Raw genomic sequence first — 25,804 nt, 5'->3', positions numbered from 1 at the left:
CACGATATGCTAACTGACATAAACCGACATCTTCCCCCAGTCCTTGTAAGTCTTAAATGAAGATCAATTAATCAACTAAAATGAAGATTACAAACTTGGTGGAAATATATACGTTCGGTGCGTGTTGAGACAAATTATTTATTAATTATTGAATAAAGTCAAGCTTGCTGAACACAGGTGTCACAAGATATGTGTGTGCTTTTAAATAGTGTAAAACAGTGTAATTATTAAGATAAACCTCACTTGATTAAATACATAATTAACATGACTTAGGTACTTAGATTTTTTATACGAAAATCACATGTGATGAAGCAGATTTTTGGCACGAAGGTTGACGTTTGGTTTCCGTCAATCTCAAATTTTCTGTTTTTATATATCGGATTTCAATTTGACGAACCTGGCCAAAAAAGAGAGGAATAAAACCAGTTATTAGGCCTACGATTGCTTACAGCGTGTTGTGATTTCTAGAAATTAATACTTTTAGAAGTTTTAATTTGTCCAATGGAAAAGGTGCGCACGTTTGTCATGATATGACAAACTGACATTTTGTAAGTTTGGGACTGCCTTAGTAACTTACAGTTACATTGCAAATTTATGTAAATATTCATATACATGTTACTCTATTTACAAAAATACTTTACATAAATACGAGCATAAAAAAACCTCTCTTTCAGGGTTTTTCAACTTCGCAACTTTTGAAACAATTAACGCCCCAAAAACTAAGTTCATTAAGATATTAAAAAATCAGAAAAGGAGAATCGTTATAGCACCGCATTTATCTTTGTATTTCTGAAAAGTGTCACTGTGCCTATATTTTAAGAAAGGTCAGAATTAAGTTCCTCAAATTCACAGCTTAAACAATTGTTCCAATTGATGAAAATGTTAGCACTGGTTCATTAAAAAGAGGAAATAATTTATGTTTTTTTGGTTGAATTTTCAGGGGATTTGGGGCTGTGTGAAGCTTAAAAACATCTGGTTTAGACAAATAGATCTGATCAAACGCAAACATGCACAACCTTATGCTCTAAATAACAAGAAAAATATATTATAAATATTTATAGCGTGTTCCAATAATTACAAGACAAAACACTTGTGAAAACATACACGATAGGAATTCAATGCATTATTTGCAGAAGCGTGAGCAATTACAATTTGATAATTGGACTTGAATGATAAGTGACATGTGAGGTGTGATTCAATTGTTATATTTCAGCATAAAGGAGGCACGTTGCTTGATTACGTTCATCAACGTTCCCTTTCGTTTGCCCCGCACTTATGAAATACCCCGAAATGTCTACGCCTTTCATTGTGATGTCTTTCAATTTTTTAATATTCCTTCAGTCTAATCAAGCAACGTCCCTCCTTTATGCTGAAATATAACAATTGAATTACACCTCACATGTCACTTATCATCCAAGTCCAATCTTTAAATTACAAAACTGAAATTTAATTAGTTTTCATGGTCAGCTGAGACGAGAGTGTAAATCTCAAGGAATGCGACGATTTCTTAAGACAAGGCCGTGAACACACCTCGTCATCTCAGCCACAGAAATCAATAATAAACAATAACTGCCGAGCTACCTGTCACACCTGCTACTTGAAGACTTCAACGAAATCAAACATGATTCCTAATTCAAATAGATTGCACGATGTTGTGAAGACAACTTCGTGTTTTGATTTGACGTATGGTAGATGAATTAAGTTTGATTATAATATCACATTTATGATATTTTGAAACCAAGAAGGCTTGAAACTGAAAACAAAATGGAACAGTTTGCAGCAGCGGGTTATGTCAAATTAATAATGTTGATCAGATAGGAGCGAATCGTGCTGTTCTGATTCAATCAGCAAAACTCATGTATATTAGGCCTAAACAGATAGCACAATCCAAATCAAGATCAGAATATAACTTACTAGATTACGACCAATCAGATCAGAAGTGATCAAATCAGATGAGTTATTTACATTGGATCAGACAGATTTAGATTATCCATATCTTAATCGGCTCAACTGAACCCTGCGAGTCTGTGGTCAGCGGAATGAATTCCTATCACATGTAAATCTCAAATTAAACCAAATCATAATCATGTGACTTTCCTTAATTGTCAACGACCGGCTCTTCGGACTGCCTGCCCTTCCGTCGACAGGGTGTGGTCATCCACCTGCCAGTAGCGCAGAGAAAATCGCAAGCAGCTGCCCTGAATTGGGCGTTCCTCATGGAGTACACCAGTGGGTTGCAGGCGGGGATGATAAAGACAACTGCAGCAGCAACAGTCAGATAGATCGGTGATGAGTTATTATCACGAAGACTACCGAAGCTAACCACGAGACTAAGAACCATGATGGGAGTCCAGCACAGAACGAAGATACTGAGGAGGATCAGCAGAGTGACGGCTGTACGAAGATCGGCATGGCGACGGTTTCTGCACAACAAAACGAGTGAAACATCGATATAAGATTCGGGGAAAGAAATATTTTCGTCTGTTGAACCCGAGTGTTGAGAATTTCGACACGTTGCTTCAGACGCGTGAATATTAACCATAGGCGTAGCCAGCGGGGGTGAGGGGGTGGTAAGGGGGGTATTTACCCCCATCCCCAATATTTTGTTAAGACTGCCCTTTGCCATTCAAAATCCCTTTTTTCACCAGCGCTTATCCCCCAAATATATTGCCCTTATTTTGTTAATGCCCTTTAAAAATGTGCCCTCTTATGTGTGCCCCCCCCCCCCCCCCACTATTTGATTTTACGGAGGCCAAGTGTCCAGAGAAAAAAAACGTGTCTACATTTCGGCATAGTTGTGCAAGTGCCCTTTTCAAGACATTTTTAACCCCCCCCCCAATAAAATTTGACCTTGCTACGCCCCTCTTAACGGAGATTTATAAAAGAAATTAGTCGACAAAGTAAAAAAGTATTCATAAACCATTTTTCGGCGCATGCGCTTCAAACATTGCATGGCTGATCGTTTGCAAGAAAACAAAAAAACCAGGAACATTAACAATAAATGACTCAATTATAAAGATGCGTTTATTGGTTCTTCTTTAATTGCATCACAAATGATAAAAGTATTGCGTACCGATGTTTTTAAGTCTGCCTTAAAAAAAAAAAAATATTATTTTTTCAACAACAAAAATATGGCGACATGAAGTTGCAAATGATCGTATTTAAAACATAACAAAAAGTAACATTTCACATTGGTCAACTAAACTGACGGTCTAACAAAAACGAACGGAATTTTCTCATTACACAAATTGAGAACATTGGAACGATAAATCACAAGCGAATCGAATCCAGGCCCGGTCGAGGCTGGCAATGTGATGAATGGGGCCAATTCGTTAGCCATATGCTTCCCATCAAATTTTAATGATTGAGCTGGCAGGAATTTGTGTAAAGTAGGTAGATTTGTTTTCTGTATTGATGGGTTGTTATGGCAACGGAGTAGAAGCAGTCACGTATCACTAGCCTTTGCTGTGTTCGTGACTATAATTCTGATGGCGTAAATAGCAAATTTGATGTTCTTAACAACAGTGAAATTAAGTTTTAATACATCTCATTAGGGCCATTGTGGCAAAAAGAATATGGCACGACTAATAATACAACACACATGATACAAAAAAAAAATATATATAACATGCGCGTTAGATATTTTTGATCGATTCGCTCACACCTAATAAATGTCCACTCAATTCGAGAGAGATTTTTCCCAAAAGCAATTTTATATTAGGTGGAGTAAATAAAATACAAAACCTCCAGCTTGCTATGGGTATGTGTGTTCAGTTCCAATCTCATGGTAATAATAAAATATCGTTAATTCATAATAAGTACAATGCGCAGTTAAAGCAAATAAATAGTCCCACCTTATCCTATCCCCCAAATACCCTACAACATACAGAAGGCCTTGAATTACGTTATATTCTGCATATTCAGCTAAATAAGTGTTTTTGTTGGGATGGGAACAAATCGACGTTCACCACTTTCGCCATGATATGTTTCCATGGCAACCATGGGGAGAGTGCCCGAGAACCATTATACAAGGTGGAATCGTTGTCCGTAATAATTGCAATTTCAAAGTAACGCATCATCCTGAGTTGACCCTTGGTGAAAATAAGAGGAAAGAACGGCGGATCAGCGTGGTGGATAAAAGCACATTGATTAAAATAGAGGAGCGAGATTGGAGTTTGTTTTTGAGTTCACAAAGTGCCGATTCTGTTTTCTTCAATTTTTTGATCCAGCCACCTACAAATCCCATAAAAAATCTATAATGCTGTCATGATCCTTACTGTTAAAAGGTTGAAATTCACGAACATCCTTAGAACTTCCTTTTTTTTAAAGATTTTTTTTCAAAACGGAAACTCTATGTTTTAAGTAAATTACTTTGTTTAGAATACCCAGTCTAAAATTAGAATAAATTGTTACTTTATTTTTCATTATTTGCAGCATCTGTCACAGTATTCCAGTGCTTTGTAAACAAAAATACAAATATGACCAATTATAATGTTTGCTCACGTTGACTTTCATTTAGCTGATTTTAATATTCATTGAGTTATTTCCAATATGAAGCTGCAATGTCCACTGTTTTGCAGCATCCTGCTGATTTGCCGTTGTGCAAATATTCCGAGCTGTACGAATCAAGGTCCCTCAAATCCAGACTGTCGAGAAACTGGGGCCATTTCTCTCTCTAATGAACCAACACGGACTGGATCAAGGCTCGCTGGAGAACTGACACAGGCCTCTGTGTATTATGCTAGCACGTCAAGAAGCGAGACAGCAAATATGACTCGCGAGAATTCATTAACGAGATGAGAAATATGACACGAACGTATCACACGAGCCAATTGTCACTTAGGGTTTATTATTATGGTCAGAACCTTGATTTGATTTATCTGTGGAAGGGGCCTTGTTATTACTTTTGGAGTATATGCTATGATGAATATGTCATCCATGAAATATATATATATATATTTGATATGAAATATGGGAATATATTCCACTGTATATGCGACCATTGCAAGGCACATGGTTGAAAGGCGGACATTATTTGAATGTATGATTACGACGACAGAGAGTTATATTTTGCAAGTGTAGCCTCGTTATCATGATGCAATGCCTTGAACACCAATAATAGTGGATACGCGATATACACACATTTCATTATCATTATCGTCCACATTTTTACGATTCCGAGTAATACAGTCGATGATATTTTGACACTTGTATCAATTTGATTGTCTGCTAAAATGAACTTAATGTTGGTGTTCCGATTAGCAATTCAACAATAATGCACAGCGATTATTCGTGTGTTGCCTCCAGTAAGATTTCTCGTGTACAGCGCGATTCCGAATCGTAATACGCCACTGATATCGATTTCGTCACACGAGACCTCACACACGCACACAGGACGAGTCCTGTAGGGAAATATCAGCCCACGAGCACTGTGAATTAGTGAATACCAAAACATCCCATTTTTTCCCCGTCGAGTCCGGTAATTTCATTAGTTTCTTCCTTAAATTGAGTAAAATTGGGAAACAAATGACCTCAGAAAACGTGTTTTCATTGTTACAGCACTTCCCCACCGCGTACAATCAGTGACAATGCGCAGTGTGCAAAAAGCCGGATGCCAAATTAAAGCAATTTTCCAATGAATTTTAATAGTATGACCTTGCAGCAACAAAATGCTGACGATTCATATCAAAGGAACTGCTTGTTTCTTTTTACCACGTCGTGGGATTATTGTTTCAATTCGTTTGTATTGTACAATACAAAGCCCATTAATTTCAAACCAGAAAATTAAGAACAAAGAAAGTACACTATAGTGGAAAGAAAAAAAATACACATGTACACACAAAACCCTAAAATGACAGTTAGCTTGAGATTTGCTGAGATTCTGTCAAAAGGTTATTAAACATCAATCTGCGAAATTGTTTGCAAAATTGCAAATCGACATAGATTGGGGTTCAGGTGTTGATAAATGATAGTTTCTCAGTTGTCTCAATCCGTTGTAAGTATGAGATTATGACATTTTCTAATCTCAGCTTCAAGCTGTGTCTTTGAAATTTGAATGCATCTTAAATTGGCAATTTTGGTCGCAGTGGTTGTTTTTCAGCATGTTATATAGTACAGGCAATATAAGGTTTGACCTCAAACAAATTGCAACAGAATTTTTTTCACCACAGTGCATTTCTATAAGGTCCCTAAAATGACATACTAAAAGTCTTAAAAAATCGAGGTGGTGGAAATATGCCTAATTTGCATAAATCCAAAATGGCCGCATATGTTAGGACTTTCGCATTGATTTGGTCATATTTCTCATACTAGGTGGATTTTAGAGGTACTTTAAACAACAGTTTTAGTCCTTTTACATTGATTTACTCATTATTTAAGTCCTAGGTAAATTCCAAGATCCCTATGTTTCTGAAATTTTTCAAATGCCGTATAATTTGCATAAATGCCGTATATCAATTTGCCTAATTAAAGTTAAAATAATGGATGCCATTTGTGGACATGTACCAATTGAGTGTTCCCTGATAATCCAAGTCAAATTTGACACCACAGTGCATTGCTATAAGGTCCCTAAAAAAGTTGTTAAAAATCCAAATGGTGGAAATATGCCTAATTTGCATAAATTCAAAAGGCCGCTAATTACATGATTTTCATATGATTTGGCGCGGCCATAATAGTATATAGGCCGTTATGTACTTTTGCTTTTTTTTTGTTTAAGAAGTAATTTTTGCCATATTTGGAAAGAGTTTACCTCCCTAAGCCGGAAATGCATTGAAGACATTTTTTCCCAGCTACCGTGTGGCGGCCATCTTGGATTTCAAAATGGCCGCCATTTCGAGCCTAATTTGTATCATAACTTCGGACTTGATTGTCACATGAAGTTTATTTTGATGGCAAACCCCATGTTTTTGATACCAAGGAACCTGAGTACATTATTGTTTATGGTGTACTCCAAATGGATGGCAGCCATCTTGGATATTTCAAATATATGGCCGCCATTTTCGGCTTATTTGCATAATAAATTTGGACTCGAATGGCGTACGAAGTCAATTTCGGTGGCAAACCCCATACATTTGATACCAAGTAATCTTAATGACCCATTGCTGATGATCTATCCCAGATGGATGGCAGCCATCTTGGATTTTTTTTCAAAATAGCCGCCATCTTGGATCTTATTTATAATAACATTGCACCTGAATGTCCAATGAAGTCCATGTATTTGAATGAATTCAAGTAAATCACTGTGGACGGGGTACTTACAGTTGATGGCAGCCATCTTTGATATTTCATAATTGCCGCCATTCTGAACTATTTGCATAATAAATTTGGACTTCAATGTCGTATGAAGTCACTATTGGTGATGGCAAAGCCCATAAATTTGATACCAAGGAATCCAATTAGCACATTTAGGCATCCCAAATGGATGGCAGCCATATTGGATATTCAAAAATAGCGGCCATCTTTGATTTCATTTAAATAATAAGGTGGCACCTGAATGTCGTATGAAGTCCATTTTGGTGGCAAACTGCATATGTTCTTCATACCAAGGAATCCAAGTTATTCATTGTTGATGGGGTACTCCACTGGGAGTAAACCCCATCAACAATGATTTTCGTGGGTTCATTGGTATCAAAAACATGGGGTTTGCCACCAAACTGAACTTCATATGACAATCAGGTCCGAAGTTAGATACAAATTAGGCCCGAAATGGCGGCCATTTTGAATTCCAAGATGACCGCCACATGGTAGATAGAAAAAAAATGTTACCAACGGATTTCCAGCTTAGGAAGGTAAAGTCTATCCAAATAATTATGAGAAAAATTCCTTCTTTAGCAAAGAAAAATGCAGTGGCCAAAAATATGACATAATATGCTATCTAGTAATAACTCTCGTCCTAAGTTGCTTTTCGGGGTACTTTAAACAACATTTTATCATTTGACATTGGGGTCATTCAGTGTCAAATCACCCCCCAAAACTTTTAAATTTGAAACCCCAACCTCTTCAAATTGGATCATATTTAGTTTATGGGGTAATTTCGGCTGAAAAGCCGAAATTTTAAGTTTTAGCACCATCGGACAAACAGTTTTCGCGCTACCGCCCAGGCAATTTTGGTCAAATGGACATTGCTGCCATTTTTAAATGACCATATTTCTATAATCTGTGAGCCAAATGTGTTAATCTTAATTTCTTTTGAAAGGTTACATCATGAGAAATCCAAATTTACCATTGTTTTTTTCATGTCGGGGTTATTTTAAGTAAAATGACATTTTGACCTTGAATTTGACCTTGAATTTGACCTAGTGGATCACCCGACATTGAGACAAACGCGGATGAAAATTAAACCCCAAGATGTTCGCTACAAAATATCAAAAAATTGGGAAAGATATTTTTTGTTCGGTTTTTGGCTCATCTCAAAATTGGCATACGCGTTGCAAAATGTGATATCCCTATGCAGTGTACTAGTGGATTTAAAGTAGGCATTTTTTTTCTCTGAAATTTGTTAAAATTATTCCTCCTATTTCTGAGTTAATTCATCAATCACTATTTTTTACGGCCGTAAAGTGTTATGTAACTTCGGAGGTGGGTGCTAGGTGAATTATGCAAATCGTAATTCCTTTTCCCTTTGTTGCATACCAATTCCGGGCTTGCACCCATGCGGTAGGGGTATAAAACCATCGCCCACGTATTTTCGGATTGAGGTTTGCGGTTTTTTGGTTTATTTCTTTCCCGTATATATAATATGATTTTTGTGATTTGTAACTCCTGTGTTGAATCCTCTGTTCTCTTGAGTTATTCCTTGATTTTTGGTCCGAGTGGAGCGGCACAAGGATTCGCTCTGCGACACAGGGATATCACATTTTCCAACACTAATACCAACTTTGACAAGAGCTAGAAACGTTAACAAAAAAATTATACCCCATAGGAAACGTAGGATCTCATAAGGTACCTCGGACTGGAATGATGATGAAATCAATGTCAAAGGACAAATTGTTGTTCAAAGTACTCCAAAAAGCAATGCAGGACAAGAGTTATGGCCAAATCAAAAATCATGTAATTAGTGGCCATTTTGAATTTATGCAAATTAAGCATATTTCCACCACTTGGATTTCTTTTCTTTTTTAAGGAACCTTATAGCAATGCACCATGGTGTGAAATTAATTTATGTACATGACTGGACTTGGATTATCAGGGAAAATTTTATTGTGACATGTCCACACATGACAGCCATAATTTTAACTTTAATCTATGCAAATTAATAAATGGCATTTATGCAAATTATTATCGGCATATCGCAAATTTGGGAAACATAGGGATATTGAAACTTACCAAGGTCTAGAATAATGAGTAAATTCGCCTGATGATCGCCACGCAGTGTGCGTGTGCGTGAAACCAATGGTAGCAGAATAGACTGAACCTATATGTTATATATAGATTCATATATGTATCATATTGCAGATAGTATATAAATATTACAGCATAAAAAAATGAATATAAATCATCTACAGATCTTTTCTGAAGTCAATGGGCATCTCAATAATAAATTAAGATCAACTCTCTGTGTTTAGTATTAAATATATTGTTGCAGCATCACTAAATATTCCATTATAAAGTAGCAAAAAAAGTGGTACTGGGTGTGGTTAAGAAACACATTAGAAAACTACTTTCCACCACTCGGATTTCTTAAGACTTTTAATATGTTAAAAAGGAGATTTTTCTGAGTAATAACCTTTTTAAATGGTTTCTGTTGCAATTTGTTTGAGGTTACCCCTTAATTTTTCACATAATGCCTGTACTAATAGTCTTGGCAGTGCTGGCATGCATCTATACAGTATAATGGGGTAAGGGTCACATCATCTCACACGATCATTTCCGGTCTCAAACAAAATAACCAATAAAAAACTTCTCCATATGAATATTTTATGCAGATCCTTAAAATTTAATTCTGCATAAAATTAAGGCAATCGGTGGCTCTGTGAATGAAGCAAACGTGTTTTTTTTTCTTAATGCTTGACTTAATGCTATCTTGGCATAATAACTTTCTTTATAATATTTCTTACATACTCTTGATACAGTAGCAGTGTTCATGCTTTCATATTATATTCTCCCCAGACACAATCGGGAACAAAATACCTGCATTATCCTTTCAGGCTGAAGAACATATCACCATGGTAACGGCCATCTATGAAAACAACTTACAGACTGACAAAAAACGAAATAAGCCTTGAAAAATGCAGGCGCCGCGAGTCAGTTTATCCGATGTTCAATATGGAATATAATGACGAGGCACGTGATACACTTCGTGCTCCCTAAAGTTCCAACTTCAACTCCGAGTGTTCAGAAAAGAATATAATGTACAAGCGGTCTTCTTTACGAAATCAACAGTGATTGAGGAGCCAAATATACTCAAAGATCGAGGGAGCAAGAGTATTTTTTTGTTAAAAAGACTGTAGTTATAAAATTAATATTAACTCAAGAAATTTATGTTTTCTGTCTCGTAATAATCTGAAATTGGGGCCAAATGGTGGAATAATTGAAAAGGGATATAAGAAATTAGAGAGTCACGATTGATCTCGACAAGAGACTATAGATACTGGAATTCACTGCTTTTGATAAGAACTGTTTCTCTTCCCAAAAGAAAAGCACAAGATTTTTATATATCGAATAACCCGACAACATATTGGCAGGATGTTTCGGGAAAAAAACTTCAGCTTTTGAAAATACTATTTGACCAACCATTATTTTAAGGGTGAACGCGCACTCTTTTAATATTTGAATTTTCTATAAATAAGAAAATCCATAATGACGATTCTGGAGCAGTTTAACACAGTGTACGTGTGCGCACAGCCAACCTTGACCATGACAAGATTGATGATTGAATTCCGTCATTATGGAGAGCAATTCAGACCGACATGCATGACTAGCGGCTTACCAGGCTTTTCAACAGCATTACAATCTACCATAGACATTATGCGGACGCCTATGAGACGGCGCGTACTTCAACAAACATGCATTAAGCCACTCGAACATGGAGCATGTCAGAAAACGAAAGATCCCAATATAAAAGCTACACGACTTCACTAAAACCACTCTTGGGTTTTCAAACAGGCCAAAATGCCACATTATGGCAGGTAGTCTTTGGTGATTAATTTCAAAATTGTGATATCTTTGTTTTAGATAAGAGCAACAAGTTTCAGGGGGAAAAAATCCCTCGAATATTAAAACAAAACAATTTAAAAATCCAAGCGGTACAAAGACTGCGAGATATTGCGAACATACATATACACTGTGAAGACCTAATTAATTGAAATAATGGCGTGATGCCCGAGGGGGGAAAAAAATGAGCTGTTCTCTTTTTAAATTAGCATAAAAACACCACACTTGAGAATGAAAAAAATCTAATGTTAAATTTTGAAAGAAATTAGCTTAGCTTGTATCCCTAGCACAAGCGGACTTGAACAACGCAACAGCTTGTTATTTCTATTTTGCTTTAGGACATTTTCAATTAATGTCCCGTAAAAATTATAATGATTGAAATACGAAAACAACAAAAGCTGTTGTCTATTTCCTGTGCCAAATTCGGGTTCTGGATTTCTTGTGACGTGAATAAAGAATGAGATCAATGCGAAAGTGTGATGGAGAAAATCTTTAAAATTTAGATGAGAGGTTGTTTTTGAACGCCACAAGAATTGACACACATATCCAAAGCGAAACTCCACTTTAACATAAATTCATTAAGTATTTCCCAACTGTATTTATGTGACCTGTGCAACCTCCAAATTGGCCACAAATTCTGTTTCTCTCCATGTACTGTGACACTACGCGGCGTTTGCCTCAGTAATTAAATCAGGCTGATGGTCGCTGTAGCCTGCATCAGTTTCTTTCATGTTAATTGCCAGCATTTTCCTCTGTTGCTCATACGATTTGGAAAACAGGTCAACTGTCTGGCTTGCGAGGCACAAAAAACAAAAACAAAATGGAAGAAAACAGATACAGTTGGGGAAATAGAGAACTCTCTAATCAGACAGATGTACATCGTAGTTTTTTTTGTCGTTAGGTTGGTAACTTTTCCTGTATAACTTTAGCAATCATAACGGTTCCACACTGTGAGAGCTTCAGGAATCAGACAAAATGGCGGCACTGTTAAAGAAATAATCAAGCACACCGTAGCAACAGGTTGAAATGAATTTATATGTTTTTGTTTTACTGTATCCATATGCAAGGCACTTTACCAAAGACATACAAGGAGTAAATATTAACCTGTGAAATTTTGCTCTTGGATCCAACATACAAAGTTCACGTTCAACAGTAAAAATGACGGAGTGCAGATATTGACAAAATCAAGCGCCATTTCCGACGTGTGCCCAGCTCAAGTGCGTTGGTCTCAATCTTAGGTGAATTATCTTGGCTTATGATCTTTGATTTAACATTAACTGGTTGCGGAACTTTTGTTGCTTCACAAACAAAAAATCAAACAGAATGATCTACTTATGGATATATGCCTTAAACTTATAAAATACTCACTGTTTAGTGGGCCTTGCCAGGATCATGTTATGAGGCTTGACTGCACCAAACACACTGGGTCCATCTTGTACCACTGACTGACTAGCCATCTGTGACACAGTGTTAGGCAGGTTACATCTTTTAGCGCCTACAGCTCGTATCCGCATCTTGACGCGCCTAAACAGGCGCATATAGGTAACTGTCATTGTAGCCATAGGCGCAGCCACGACTAAGGTATAGCTGACGATCTGACTGGCAAATGGTGGGATTTGCTGGTGGAGGTCGCGGTTATCGTTGTTGAGATAAAGTGACTCGGTTTTCTCCAGAACTCCCCAGATGATGATGGAAATGACGGCAGCTGCTAAGGCGTGGCTCCAGGCGTAGATAGATAGGTTCTTGGCGCGCCTTCGTCCGACCTTCTCGCTGGTGTTGGGTTTGGAGACCACAGCGTATCGATTGATGGCAATCACACATAGGAGCATGTTGGAGGCGCCACTCAGTAGGATCAGAAAGAAGAAGTGAGCCATACTGAGGTCCACAACGTGCCATTTGCCATAGACGACGCCTGCAACAACCATAGGTAAATTAATCAAGGTGTTAAGCAAATCAGCCACAGCCAACATAAAGGCTAAGAAGTTACCTGGCTTAGCACCTACAGTAGCCCAGGCATGTCGTAAGGTCCCAAGGACTACCACGTTACCTAGCACTGATGCTAAGCCTAACACGGCAAGAATCACACAGAAAACTACGATCATAATCGGCGATGTATCAGGATCAGTTTGCCTTGGTGATGTTATGTCGGGATCTACTGTAGCGCTTTCCATGCTTGCTTCGAATGTTGTTGCTATAATAGGTCTACTACGTTCTTAACCAATTTTCTTGTCTTTCGCAAACAAAATATCCGACGAAGACCATTAAAACTTGCCGCTTACTATCATGTTTTTACGCAACGAGCAACATGTCAACGCAGGGCTGCAGCCATCACATTATGTTCAGCCTATATATGTCACTCTTGCGTAGGAGAATAGCGACGTGGAGTACAGCACGACCGTACCTGTTGATAGGAGGAACTAACCGCACATAATCTAAAACATCCTCCAAAATCCATCACCGAAGCGAATGAATTCAGAATCAAGGCAGATACACTATGTGAGATGTACGTTATCCCTTAGCTTATTCTGCAATCCATTAAGACATTTTTTGGTTCTTCTAGATATCTAGATGTCTCTCTAGATATGAGTCAACGACAGAATATCGCGGATGATGAAAAGAAGATGGAATAATGACCCGAAACGTTGTTATTTGCTGAGCTGTGTCTCTGCAATTCTACGTGGGTGTCATATCCAAACTGAGGAGTGCGTCTGTAGTGTTTGTCAGATATTACATCGGATAGCTGTTGGGTTGACGTAGATAACTGACTTGCTGTGGCAGATAGATGGTACAAATTGCAAGTTGAATGCTTGGCTCTATAAGCGCAATCGTCGACAACATTCAGTCTTTTTGCAGCACGAGTCGGTAATCACAACCTTTTAGAAGGAGCTCAATTCCCAAGTTTCTCACTCCAGTAGATAGGACTGTCCATCTCTTATACCTCACGGGAATTACATGTATGCTGGTGAAGTAAAAATCCAATCTCAAACTGACTGTTTGCAATCAGCACCAGTCAGGAGACAAGTGGATTACTGTCGGCGTGGAATTGACGGATGTACCTGATGACGCAAGCGGGTATGTTGACGAGGTTTTGATGCTGCTCACAATCTTCACTGCGTCCGAGTTCCTCTTTTGATTCACTCCACAATGTATCAATAAGTCTCTCATTTATCATTACCTCCAGAAACCGGTGCTGGAGATAGGATCAATAGGACACCAAAATGAAAATGATTAGCGACAAAAAGGAGTAAAATGGCACATTTCCGCGGTTTGTCCATTAATAATGGACTTTGTGAGCGTGTAATTGCGAATTCGTGAGCGCAAATCATAATGTCTACACTGCCTCCGACTAGTGGTTGTTCACGCCTGACTTATCGTTCCATCATCTTTTGTTGAATAAATTATCAGTTTCGTCAAACGAGCTGCTGGCTGTGTGTGATGCTAGTCGTGGTTTCCGTAAGTGATCAGTTCTAGAGCACGTCTCAAAATGCACCAACAATCGGCGTCAGGTAACCGGCAGTACCCGCTCGATAAGTGTTGATGCAACCGCTTGGAAACCTCACACTACGCTCCAAGCACAAATTCTGACCTGGATTGGAGCTGTTTTTGCCCGCATGAAAATCCTGCCGGACGCGCTACTCCCGGGGCGTGTAACGCCAAGCTGAAAAAGAGAGGATTTGTCCCGGTCACTTTAAAGTCAATAAGAAACAGAGATGCTCTCTCGGGAGAGTGAATTGAAGATGAGGTACGACAACAATCACATCTTGACAATCAAGCAGCTTTCAGATGTGATGCGCGCCCACGTCAAGAAGTTGCATTTTGTTCAGCAGAGCCAGAGAATGATGACAATCTGAAATGCCGCTCGACGTTACCGGCGACTGTTCTATGCTTTCAGTTGGAAACTGATGACCGTAGTTAGTTTGGGAGTTTTATTTTAGTAAACACAAAGAGAATAGAAGACAATTTCAACAGAAGAACAATATGACTAAGAATTACATCCTTCTTCGAACCAGAAATTTTCAATACTGGAGCTACGACCGACATGCAGTAATAATTATGAATGATCTCTTTTTCAAACGACTACATGTACATGTATATGTAGCTTATCAAAATTAAAAAAAACCGTAAAATATTTGTCTCGACGTTTCGGGCAGCATATAATGGCCTTCTTCGATGAAATAAAGATTAATTTTATGAGATAGTTGACCACAATATTAACACGACTTCATGTTTAAGTCTGCTGTGAGTGACAGTTTGACGCATACTCACTTCGAGGGTGACACACCACGACCATAGACTTCGATTGAACGCAGGCGTGTGCCTCCAGCTGGCTGAACCTCACTTCGTATGAGTGATCATTGAGGGTTTTCTCTCCAGAGAGAGGAAAAAAAAGGGTTTCTATAATTCAAACATGAGAAAGAAAACCCTCATTGGGGAGGGGGGGGGGGGGGCTTGGGCTTCCCATCCCTAGAGACCCGTCCCCTATCCTGAAGTAGACTACTAGCAGATGCGCAAAAATCTGGCATAAAATATCACAAACAACGCTATGAAGCAACAACCAAAAATAAACAAAAAGGGGAAGTTTTCCTGCCTCTAGCCCTGCGTCATCATGACGTAACACACAACAAAGTGGATGACTATGAGCGCATGCGCAACCGCAAACATTTGAATGAGAAGGCTGGTGGCTATATGCTACCTAGCAAGTTCGAGCGGTCAAATTTAAACAAGGAAACGGTACACGTGCAGACGTTCGATTTGACGCCAAGATTTTGGGGGAAATTGCATTATCCTTTATATCAGACATGCAAATGTGTAAGCAGTCTAGTGGCCGGCCGAGTAGAAACAAAAGCCCACACCAAATAGCCGTTGCCTCATTATGATTTCACTTGTAATTACAACTGGCCTCGGCTTTAGAAAAAAAAAATTAAGCCTTAGAAACCGGTAAAACAAAACTAATAACACGTCTGAGCTGAGCTCGGAAGAAACGGCAAAGGCAATTTTCAATCTTAGAATCGGGGGAAAATAATCAAAATGGTAAGGACAAAAGCCTTGTTGCGAAGCACAGTTTGTTTATTTGACTAACAACTTACAAGCAACTGTATTGTTTACAACACGTGTGCAAGTCAGAGATATTACTAGTGTATAATATTTTATCAGTTTAGTAGATGCGGTAAATATCATCAAAACCTTTTACTTAAAACCTTTTGGAACGAGGATTAATCTACAGCCCAAAATTACATCCAGAACAGTGATTACAATCGAATTCAAATTTTCAAATCTGACCACGAGGTGCACTTTTTCGATTTTTACAACGGTCAATGGTGAGCCAGTCACCTTGTTCCTTGATTAAAAAACACAATGTTTATATGCTGAATATTTCAGACACTTCAAACTCATCAAGATTTTTTTTTAAACAACAAGACTTTTTGTGGACACCACATCAGAGTTCCAAGAAACAGATTTTACAAACTGTTTCAAAGAATGGTCTGATGATTAATAACTCTACAAGGCAGTGACAAGTGACAGGCCCATGCAGTGTACACAAAAATAACAATATCTGTACAGTATTTTACATCAGCAGGGATTTTATGCCATTTATGAGACAATAATTTGCTGAATTTAACACTACTTTCTATTCTTACTCCTGATTGGTTAAAATTGGGGCACAGGCTATTTCATTAACCAATCCCTGAGCATTTTAGCCAAGAACCTTGCTGAATCTTCTCAAATCAACCACAGCACAGGAACCCCATGGCACGTGTTTGCAAGTCAGCATTCAAGGGTCATCAAGCCTCACATAAAGTTGAGGTAGCTGGACTCTATTTTCCTCGATCCTACAAAATCCTCTGAAACCTCCGGGTAGATTTTAAAGAATCTGGAAGATTTGATTTTTATATGCCAGATCATGAAATATGAGACTCTATTCAACTACTTATGTTTCAAGGCAACTTTGCACTTTTTATATTGTCTGGTCAGGCAAACAGGAAAAATATGGAACAAGTACACAGAAAATAGTTTCCAAAAGAAGTTCATCCTATAAGAATGTCAGTTAATTTGGAGTTTTTTCAAAGTTGAACAGTTGACTGGAGCGGGGTTTGAACCTGCGACCTGATTACCGTTCCGGTGCTCTTCCAACTGAGCAATCCAGCCTTTTATATTGGTGGTTCCCCAATTTGTCAATGTCTTTGATCAAGGGGGGCTGGTCAGAAGCCATAAACGTGTATACGTCATGTTGGAGTTGTGTAATCACATATGTGTCTGTGTGTTGTGCTCTAGAACCAGTTTATCAAAACAGAGACCAGACTATAAATACACATGTACATGAAGACGGGTATTGCAACAAGATGAAGTCTGCACAAAATTTAAACAGGAATTATATATTTACAGATGCTTATTAGCTCCGTGCGCTAAGAAAGAGGGCGCCCTTTTACCTAACAACGACGTCCCATGGGCGGGACATTTAACTGGTTGACGCGCACCGTTCCTTGTGTGTGACGCACGTACACCAGGGGATTTGTACTAAGTACACGCAGTGGTACGGCCACGCGTCGTGGCAAAATTGCAGTCAGGCACCCCCAACTGTACTTCCTTTGCCGGTGAGGGGGTACTTGTGAACGGAACGGATAGTACAGGCTTGTCCAAATCATGGGGTTTTCTTGGCCACGACTGAGGTTGTTTGCCTCTGAAAGGATGCTGGACTGTCCATAGCCATACACAGACATCCCTGTCTTACACCAAGGCGTAGATTCTCAAGATCTCAACCAAGACTGATATCAGTAGACAGTTCAATGCCCTTCAGAGTGTAGAATGTGATGTCTCCATTATCCACTACAGCAACAAGAAGTGTGATTGCGCTGGCTTGTTGCAAGAGGTTGGCGAGAGTGAATAGGTCAGGCACGGCATCTGTCACTCTAAGAAAGAAATAAGACCCAAAGAACGTCAATATCCTCACTCGGAACACAACTGTCTTACCCTATTTGTTTACATTTTCTACTATAGAGTTAAGCTTGAACAGCCAACTCGACCCAAAAAATGAATCACATTTTAGGATGGTGTCAGTTGGAACAACATCAGAGATTGACAAGATATCATTCTTATACTGTCTGAAAGTGATGGTTCTTCAAAATGCAATAAGTTGCAAATTCAGGGACAAGGGTTGAAATGACAAAACTGCCATACTGGCAAACCACTTTTCATTTCATTTTCACTTTTCGACAGCCAAGCACTTGTCATGTCATGTTCCAAGGAATGCATCTGTTGTCTGATTGACAATTGACCATGACGTTGATGGGGCTTCATAACAATTTTGCATCACTGTATCTGGTCCTTGCAATACAGACGAGGGCGCCATTTACCCGAAGCAACCCACTGAGGTGACTATACATTGGTTATCATCTGCATGTTTGTTTCATCAAGTGCCGTTTGCTCCATCCTGGCTAACCACGAATCTAATATGATACACTCTACACACTGTACACAGTCCTACCACACGAGGGCCTGGATATGCACGAACTAATGAGCTTGATTATACCTTGCAACAACAACATGAAATTTGGGTCGACCAGGCTGCGTTTTCTTGTGGGTTGGACTCGAGAGAAACACATCGAAGGCAAGTTTGATGCTAGAGCCCAGCGGTGGTGACAATCTAGTGAATGATAGACGACTGTGATTATTATTATCATACACATCCCTCTGTTGGGTTAAGTGGAAATGAACTATAAATATCCTTTTAGGACAAAGGGTGACAGAGATCTACTTATAATAGCAGTGCGTAGTTCTATTCAAATGGAAGATCTGGTGTGCGGCTATCGAAAGTCACAGCAATGTGTCAGTAGCAAAACCACAAGTCATAGCCATAGACTCAGGAATAAACAAAGCGACCATCTGTGACTTGTAGGCAAGCGCCACTATAAGTCCCAGCGTTGTGTTCGAAATTCGTAATGGTAGTGCACTGTTTGAAACTTAACAGTTCTGGATCCATCATATTCCAAAACCTGCTTGATCTTCATGGATTCAGGCCTACGGATCCTGGCTGTTGGAACTTATACAGAGATCAATGTCCCAGTTTTGTACAAAGAATAGGCCATTAGGTAACAAAATAATGCTAGATTTGGGTAGATTAATGTCGAGTCCGAGCAAACAAGGTCAAGGGATTAGGGTGAGGACCACTTGTGTCAACACAAAGAGAAATAATCGCACATACCTGACATGTTCAGATGACACATTAGCACTGGAGATGACCTGCAGTTTGCTCAGTAGGTTTCCTACATCAAACAAAAATAGAGTAGTTATCTTTTTGACTGAATAACTTGGTAGCAAAGGTTGTGGGGATAACGTGACAGACCTTCTAACCAAGCAAACTTCGTACAGCAAAAACTGAATACAAGCTGAAAGATCAAACAGTATGTACTGCCGGTGAAATTTGCTACACCCATTTAGAAGCTCCATAAAATTGGTTCTGGTTCTTTTTAACTTAACTTTGGTTCGTTCCCAAGATTCAATATAAACCCGGTGTCGGTACAGGTTGATTTTAAAGAGCTCCCATTGGACAGAAAAGGGTGGGATGTATTGGTGGTAATTACCAGTATATGTGGCTTCAGAAGGATGAACCAAAGGTTTGACATCACCCTGCCAGAGATGAGCAGTTGGACATTCCAGAAGATCTTGGCTATCCTCTTCAACCCCAAGCATCAATAGTTTCTTGTACTCTCCCCAGTTAGTTGGAAGTTTGTTCTTCATGAAGCCTGCACGGTCCTCTAGACTGGATGCTGTCTTCCCACTGTTGGCCATCATCTTACCAGACGTGGCAATCATCTTAGCGGAGGTTTTCAACAGCTCTTGGGAAGCTTTCATAAGCTGTTCCGCATTCTCATCACTCATATCAGACTTTTTGTCTTTGGATGCAGGGATCTCTTTAGATTTACAGTCTTTGAAGAAAGCTGAGTAGTTCTCAGACCATTTTCCATCGGCCAGGTTGGGCAGCTTGATGGTCTGGAAGTTCCAGCTGGAGTAAGGACAGGACATCGAGTCACTGTCTGAACGGTCATTGAAGGTTGGCAAGAAGGTGTCTAGGACATCATCAATGTTGACAGAAGGAGTGCAGGATGGATGGGATGTACCTAGGTCAGAGCTTTCCCAAGGGGTGTTAGATGGCCGCAGAAGCTTATCAAAGTCCTCCTTCTTGATTTGGAAGTTGAGTGGGTATTCCTTCAAGGGGTTGCATTTGGTTGGAGAGTCTTCTGATGAGGGTGGTCGATATAAGGCTTGGTTGGTCTTCACACTGCTATCTCTACCGCTGTCTGAGTAGACGATGAGCTCATTATCAAGATCTAGCTTACGTCGCTTCTTGGAATGCTCTAGATCCTCTTCTTCTTTACCTTTCTCATCTGACTCAGTGTAGCTGGTGCTGCTGGGTAGACTTCGCTTCACTGAGTCATCAGCAACATTATCGCTGGCTTGTAAGAACATCTTGTGATAGTTCAGCAGGTTGATCGAAGCGCCAAATCCCTCTTGACGGACAGGCCGCACCATGACAGGGCTATCTGAGTACAAGGAGCTAGCCTCTGACGGTAGGTTGTTGATGCTGCTGCTGCTGCTTGTCTCTGATCCAGGAAGTGGAGGAAACCCCCCACTATTCATAGCATCCCCAGTGACAGCTTGATCGTTGGATGCTCGGCTAGAGACTCCAGCAAAGCTGCTGTTGCTCATGTCATTACTCGTCTGTTGACCTTCAGGAATGGAGGTATGAGCTGAGGTATCACCATAGCGATCTATTACCTCCTCTTGCATATCCGTCTTGGTATCATCATCCATCTGCTGGAACCATCCCTGCACTTTCCGATAAACCTTGTTTTGATTGTGACGATATTGATGCAGACGGATGCGATACTCATAATCTGTGATATCATTCCTGGAGATAGAAAATAAAGAGAGATGGTCGCCTTTTTGAAAAAAAAGTACTTCTAACAGTACAGATAAAAAGTACTCATTTTCACTTAAGCAATGGAAATCTAACATCTCTAAAGCCGAGGTTACAATCTTGTCAATGACTAAAACTCTTTTTAGTCTGTGAAGGAGAAACATGAAGTAGCTCAAGACAAACAAAACCAAGCAACTTTCCAAACTCTTACTCTTTATGTCTTGTGGTGATGTATCCCAGTCTCATCAGATGGCTGTAAACCTGTGAAAAAATAAAGAAATAAATCAAATATGGAACTCATTCTGCAAGAAAAAAAATGAACAAAACTGCCAATTTCAAAGTTTCTGGGAGACATTGCATGTACGTGTACTATAAGTTTTAGCTCCCCAAAAAGCAAGTAGCACCACAAAAACTAGAATCTGAAAGTATATACATGTATGCCTCTGCCAATAAATTGTGTTAACAAGATTGGTTTGACATCTCTAGTTATTGACTCGCTACACACGTACCCTATTAACAGTGAAAATGAGAATAAGACCTGATACTGAGGGCACTGTACAGCCACTGCTGCAGTGTGCCAAGCTCAGGTATGTTTGTCTCATGCACAGATACTACAAATTGTTTTGCAAATTTGAAAAGTGGCTGCACAGTGTTCATACTTGGCACTATGCTTGCGGTAAACCACTGATGGGCCTAATGCGTCCTTCATAGGCTCTTGTAAGTACACCTTACAGCGCCCTCTATGGTCCTGAACAGAGTCCATTACCTGGTAATGCTCCAATGAGAATTGCTCAGGTATCATCAGCTCATATGCTTCCTGCATTGTCAATGGTACTCCCCGATGTCTCAACTCCATGCCATTCTATGTGAAGAACAAATGGGGGGAAAAACCACTTTTTTAAATACATGAAGTCTCCTTAGGCTTGTCCAGCGACCCCAATCAAAAGCCATCACTGATGTGATAACACACTCATGTGAATGTCGCACACATTCTTTATAATGTATTTCAATGTAATGCATTTCATCAAAGGAGTATGGAGTGCATGTGGACAACCATGGCATGAACATTCCTTCAAATTGTGGTCACCGGATTTCACAGTCTATAATGTGACCTGCTTTCAGTAATCTAAGAATAAAAGAAATACCGGCTTGTATCCAGCTTTTTTTTTGGGGGGGGGGGGGAGGGAGTGGTAGGGTTAAAGAACAGGGACATGACCTTTGCAGAATACAAACTTGGGGGTTGATCATTTTGGTGCTTACCATCTCCAACAGAAAGAGTCCCTCCTCAGCATACAGGTACTTCCGACCACCAGAATGGTACCCCATGGTCTGCCAAAACTTCCCCTGTCACCAAAGTTTTAATATCAAATATTAGTTTATATTTTGTGCACTAACTAGTCAAGTTTCATTGTGATGTTCTCCAATACTTGGTCCAATTCCCTTCGCACCGACATTTACATGAAGTACGAACCGGCCTTAAGATGAGCTAAAAATCATCCCTTGGATTTATGATTTACCAATTTAACTGTGACCTTCACTGACCTTTTCAACTTTGACCTCCACCAGCTCCTTGCAGGGACTCCATTCACCTATGGCCAAATTGCTTCTGCAATATTAAACACACACACAAATTTCATTTGCTTCCTGCAAAATAAAAATAACTACAAAATTGTGTAATCTACTTTCTAAACCACTGTTAAAATGACAAAACAGTCATTACATGCAGGACTAAAACATTCCAATCATCTTTTCCACACCTCTTGACATACTAGAACAACGATCCTTCTGCTTTTGAGTGTTTGAGCAACCAATATCCCAGATTGTAACCACCTCAAACCTAGTACATGTTGAAGAGGCTAATCTATTTCCCCTCTTCATAGACAACAGACATCTTCCCCTTACATTGGAATAAAAGCTTGATTTTGATTGGAAATCTATCCTTGAGAGTTATTTCTTGGATAATAACTTGAGCTTTGTTCCCTTGTTTTTAAGGACACAGACCCAACAAGAATGCAGAGTTCACTAGTTACCCAGTCAATCCAAGCCGTTACTTTTGTTGTTGTCACAAATTTCTCACAGATTTCTGAAGACAGGGATTGACAATTCAGTGACAAGACGATGAAATCACAGGTTTATCATAGATTCCATAAGAAAATGGAATTGTGTTTTAGGCCATTTCAAAGATTACAGGTTGTTGGAGAAAAAATCATTGAAATGGTGATACACAATATAAAAAAGATCAGTGCAAAGTGATTTATGAATGGTTAAAGATGTTCAAAGTGAATTATCACATATGAAACAAGAGAGAAACTATAAAACAAGAGAATGCAAGAATCCTGCAAAGTCATCAATTGCTGTGCAACGATACTCACAGTTTAGCCACCCTCCGTTCTTTCAGTAACGTAATTTGCTGCTCATGAAGACTCCGCAGCTTCTGTTCCTGGCGTTGGGAGCCATCCGGACTTTTTTCCTTAGGACCCCTACGGGGAAGAGAAGAGTCCAGCCGTCTATAGTTCATCAGTTCCTCCGTTCTGAAACGAGAAAGTTTAAATGGTTACAGAATGCTGTGACGTCAGCACACGATCAGCTGTACACATATTTGTTAGATACTGTTCAATTTAACAAAATTTGTCTATTTTCCTTTCGTATGCAAAGTGCTTATTATTGGCATTTTGATTTTCTACAAGAAACAAACTATCAAACGGGTCCTTTACATTTAGAATATCAATGTATCTCATATGCACATTACTGTTTAAACAAAAGCCTACAGGACAAGCTCATCTTCTTAAGTAACTTCCATAAATTAAATTCAACAGAGAGCAGGAAATGCAAGCGTATGTAATGCAGTTTTTTTTTTTTTTTTTTTTTAATTTTAAGTTAGCCTGAGGGCATTTCGTCATGCCAACAAGCTGAAAGTCATCTCAGACAATCCCATTTTCTTCTTCTTCATCATATGAGGGAGTAATTGCAGAATTGGAAAGGGGGAAAATTCAATTATTTTATTTTAACAAATAGCGTTCTGGAAGCTTAAAACTTAAGGCAACTGATGTATGTATGTGCCCAACAATAACTTGTAGAATCCATCCAAGAATAGGGAAATAAATTGTTGACAAATAATATCCGTGAATGTGCAAATGTGAAATGTAGCATTCCTTGTATGTCAATTGTTATGTTATATTGACCTGAACATACGTGTGTAAAACAAATTAGGATGAAACCTTCATGACGGCATTTTTATCTGGAAAATGGATGACCAGAAATCTGCTTCCTGGTATAGGCCTAAACTTATATTTTAATATTCAATTGAATGAAAGGTCTAACATTCCAATATTCAACTGATCTAATTAATTCAGCCTTTTTATAAGCAATAAGACCATACTGATTTCTTTCATTCCGAAAAGGGTTTAGTGTCAATCTTTACAGAGTGAAATTGAAACTACCCGTATGAAACTTTTACCTAAGTTACATGTGCACAAACCATGCAAAAGTGAGAGTGGCATCTACAACTACATCTATGTTAGATCACCTGATCAAACAATTAAAACATTATAACCATTACAAACAAATAGATTTCATAAATGAATTAATTTCTGCTAAAAAAAAAAAAACACTTATTAATTTATAATCATCCCACATCATTTTGATAAAAAGGCTATTAGTGCTGCAGCAAGTGCAAATCTATACTCTATGTATCTTTGGTTTACTGCATGCACGGTTGTCGGTCAATCATGTTAATATTTGGATGTCTAGCTGGCTTTGATTTTTGAAGGGGACACATGAATATGCATGAGCTATTTTTTATAGCGAGAGCAATATATTCTTGTATCCCCCCCAAAAAAGGCCATCCAATAAAATATTCTTATGCTGACATGGTCCGCAAGAAATAAAGGAACAAATGTTGCAACCTGACGCCACTTCAGGGGTTGTGTACAAAGTCTATGGAGCTGAGACTAGAGTCAAGAAAATTGAAGTATTTCCTATCCTAACAATTGGAAATGTTTCTCACTCAGTCCAAGATTCATGTCTTATCATTAGTTTTGCAATGAAGGCTTCATTATGAAGAAAAACGTGGAGTCAGGGTGCAACATTTTTTCCGAAATAAATTTCAGGACATGGTCACAATTATTTTTACATTACAGTTACACTGATTCTTTTTTTTTGCCACTGCACTGGCAATGACTATTGTCTGGAACCTGTGGGAAGTAAATATAAATAACATGAATAATAATGAACTTGGCATAGCATTGTTCGGTGGTGATGTGATCATAAAATGTCTCTTTTCAGTTGGACTTACCTTAGAGTTTCTGCCATACCATCAATCAGATGAGAGGGGCTGCATGTACGAAAAACTCTGGTAGTGTGCACGTGTATCAAGTTTCCTAAGGTGTTTTTCAATAGGGCCTAATTCCTCGAATAATGCCGGCCACAGCTGAGCTGTCACTCGTCAGCTTTTTCAACCCCCAAAATCGCCGGAGCTCGTCAGCATAATAACTTATGTCCTTCATAAAATACTTGCGTTATAAGGTTACAATGGAAGATTTCCAATTCAGCAAATTTGACAGGCTGCCGGAAAAACCTTCATAATCTAAAAGATACCTTTTTAATCACAACTTCACGTGCATGTCCACGTGAAATTAATTCGACTGGTCCCGCCCCACACATACAGCTACTAAATTGTTACCCGCGCAGTGTACCAGTGAAAAGAAGGTAAACACATCCAAATAAATAGACTTGTTA

General features: G+C 38.9%; 2 protein-coding genes across 3 annotated transcripts; both read right to left on the bottom strand.

Moving 5' to 3' along the window:
* Nucleotides 1-261: 261 nt before the first annotated feature.
* LOC119722727 (D(1) dopamine receptor-like) lies at nucleotides 262-14,901 on the bottom strand. The gene is made up of 2 exons (XM_038193004.1): nucleotides 12,520-14,901; nucleotides 262-2,423 (listed from the first exon to the last, which is right to left on the bottom strand). Exons 1-2 carry the CDS (start codon nucleotides 13,320-13,322, stop codon nucleotides 2,099-2,101), a joined length of 1,128 nt encoding a protein of 375 aa, XP_038048932.1. The 5' UTR covers nucleotides 13,323-14,901; the 3' UTR covers nucleotides 262-2,098.
* Nucleotides 14,902-16,196: 1,295 nt separating this feature from the next.
* LOC119722719 (tRNA-splicing endonuclease subunit Sen54-like) lies at nucleotides 16,197-25,744 on the bottom strand. Of its 2 annotated transcripts, XM_038192982.1 has the most exons (10): nucleotides 25,362-25,742; nucleotides 23,440-23,598; nucleotides 22,610-22,673; nucleotides 22,328-22,411; nucleotides 21,834-21,929; nucleotides 21,279-21,328; nucleotides 19,731-21,058; nucleotides 19,352-19,412; nucleotides 18,680-18,793; nucleotides 16,197-18,059 (listed from the first exon to the last, which is right to left on the bottom strand). In XM_038192982.1, exons 1-10 carry the CDS (start codon nucleotides 25,376-25,378, stop codon nucleotides 17,906-17,908), a joined length of 2,127 nt encoding a protein of 708 aa, XP_038048910.1. In that variant the 5' UTR covers nucleotides 25,379-25,742; the 3' UTR covers nucleotides 16,197-17,905. The 2 variants fall into 2 exon arrangements, with proteins under 2 accessions (XP_038048910.1, XP_038048920.1); XM_038192992.1 differs by lacking the exon at nucleotides 18,680-18,793 and having other exon boundaries at nucleotides 25,362-25,744.
* Nucleotides 25,745-25,804: the final 60 nt, after the last annotated feature.

Source organism: Patiria miniata, unplaced genomic scaffold (assembly GCF_015706575.1).
Source record: "Patiria miniata isolate m_02_andy unplaced genomic scaffold, ASM1570657v1 HiC_scaffold_1, whole genome shotgun sequence".
Classification (NCBI taxonomy): Eukaryota; Metazoa; Echinodermata; class Asteroidea; order Valvatida; family Asterinidae; genus Patiria; species Patiria miniata.
The sequence above is the reverse complement of the archived record's forward strand: the minus strand, read 5'-3'. Positions and strand labels throughout refer to the sequence as shown.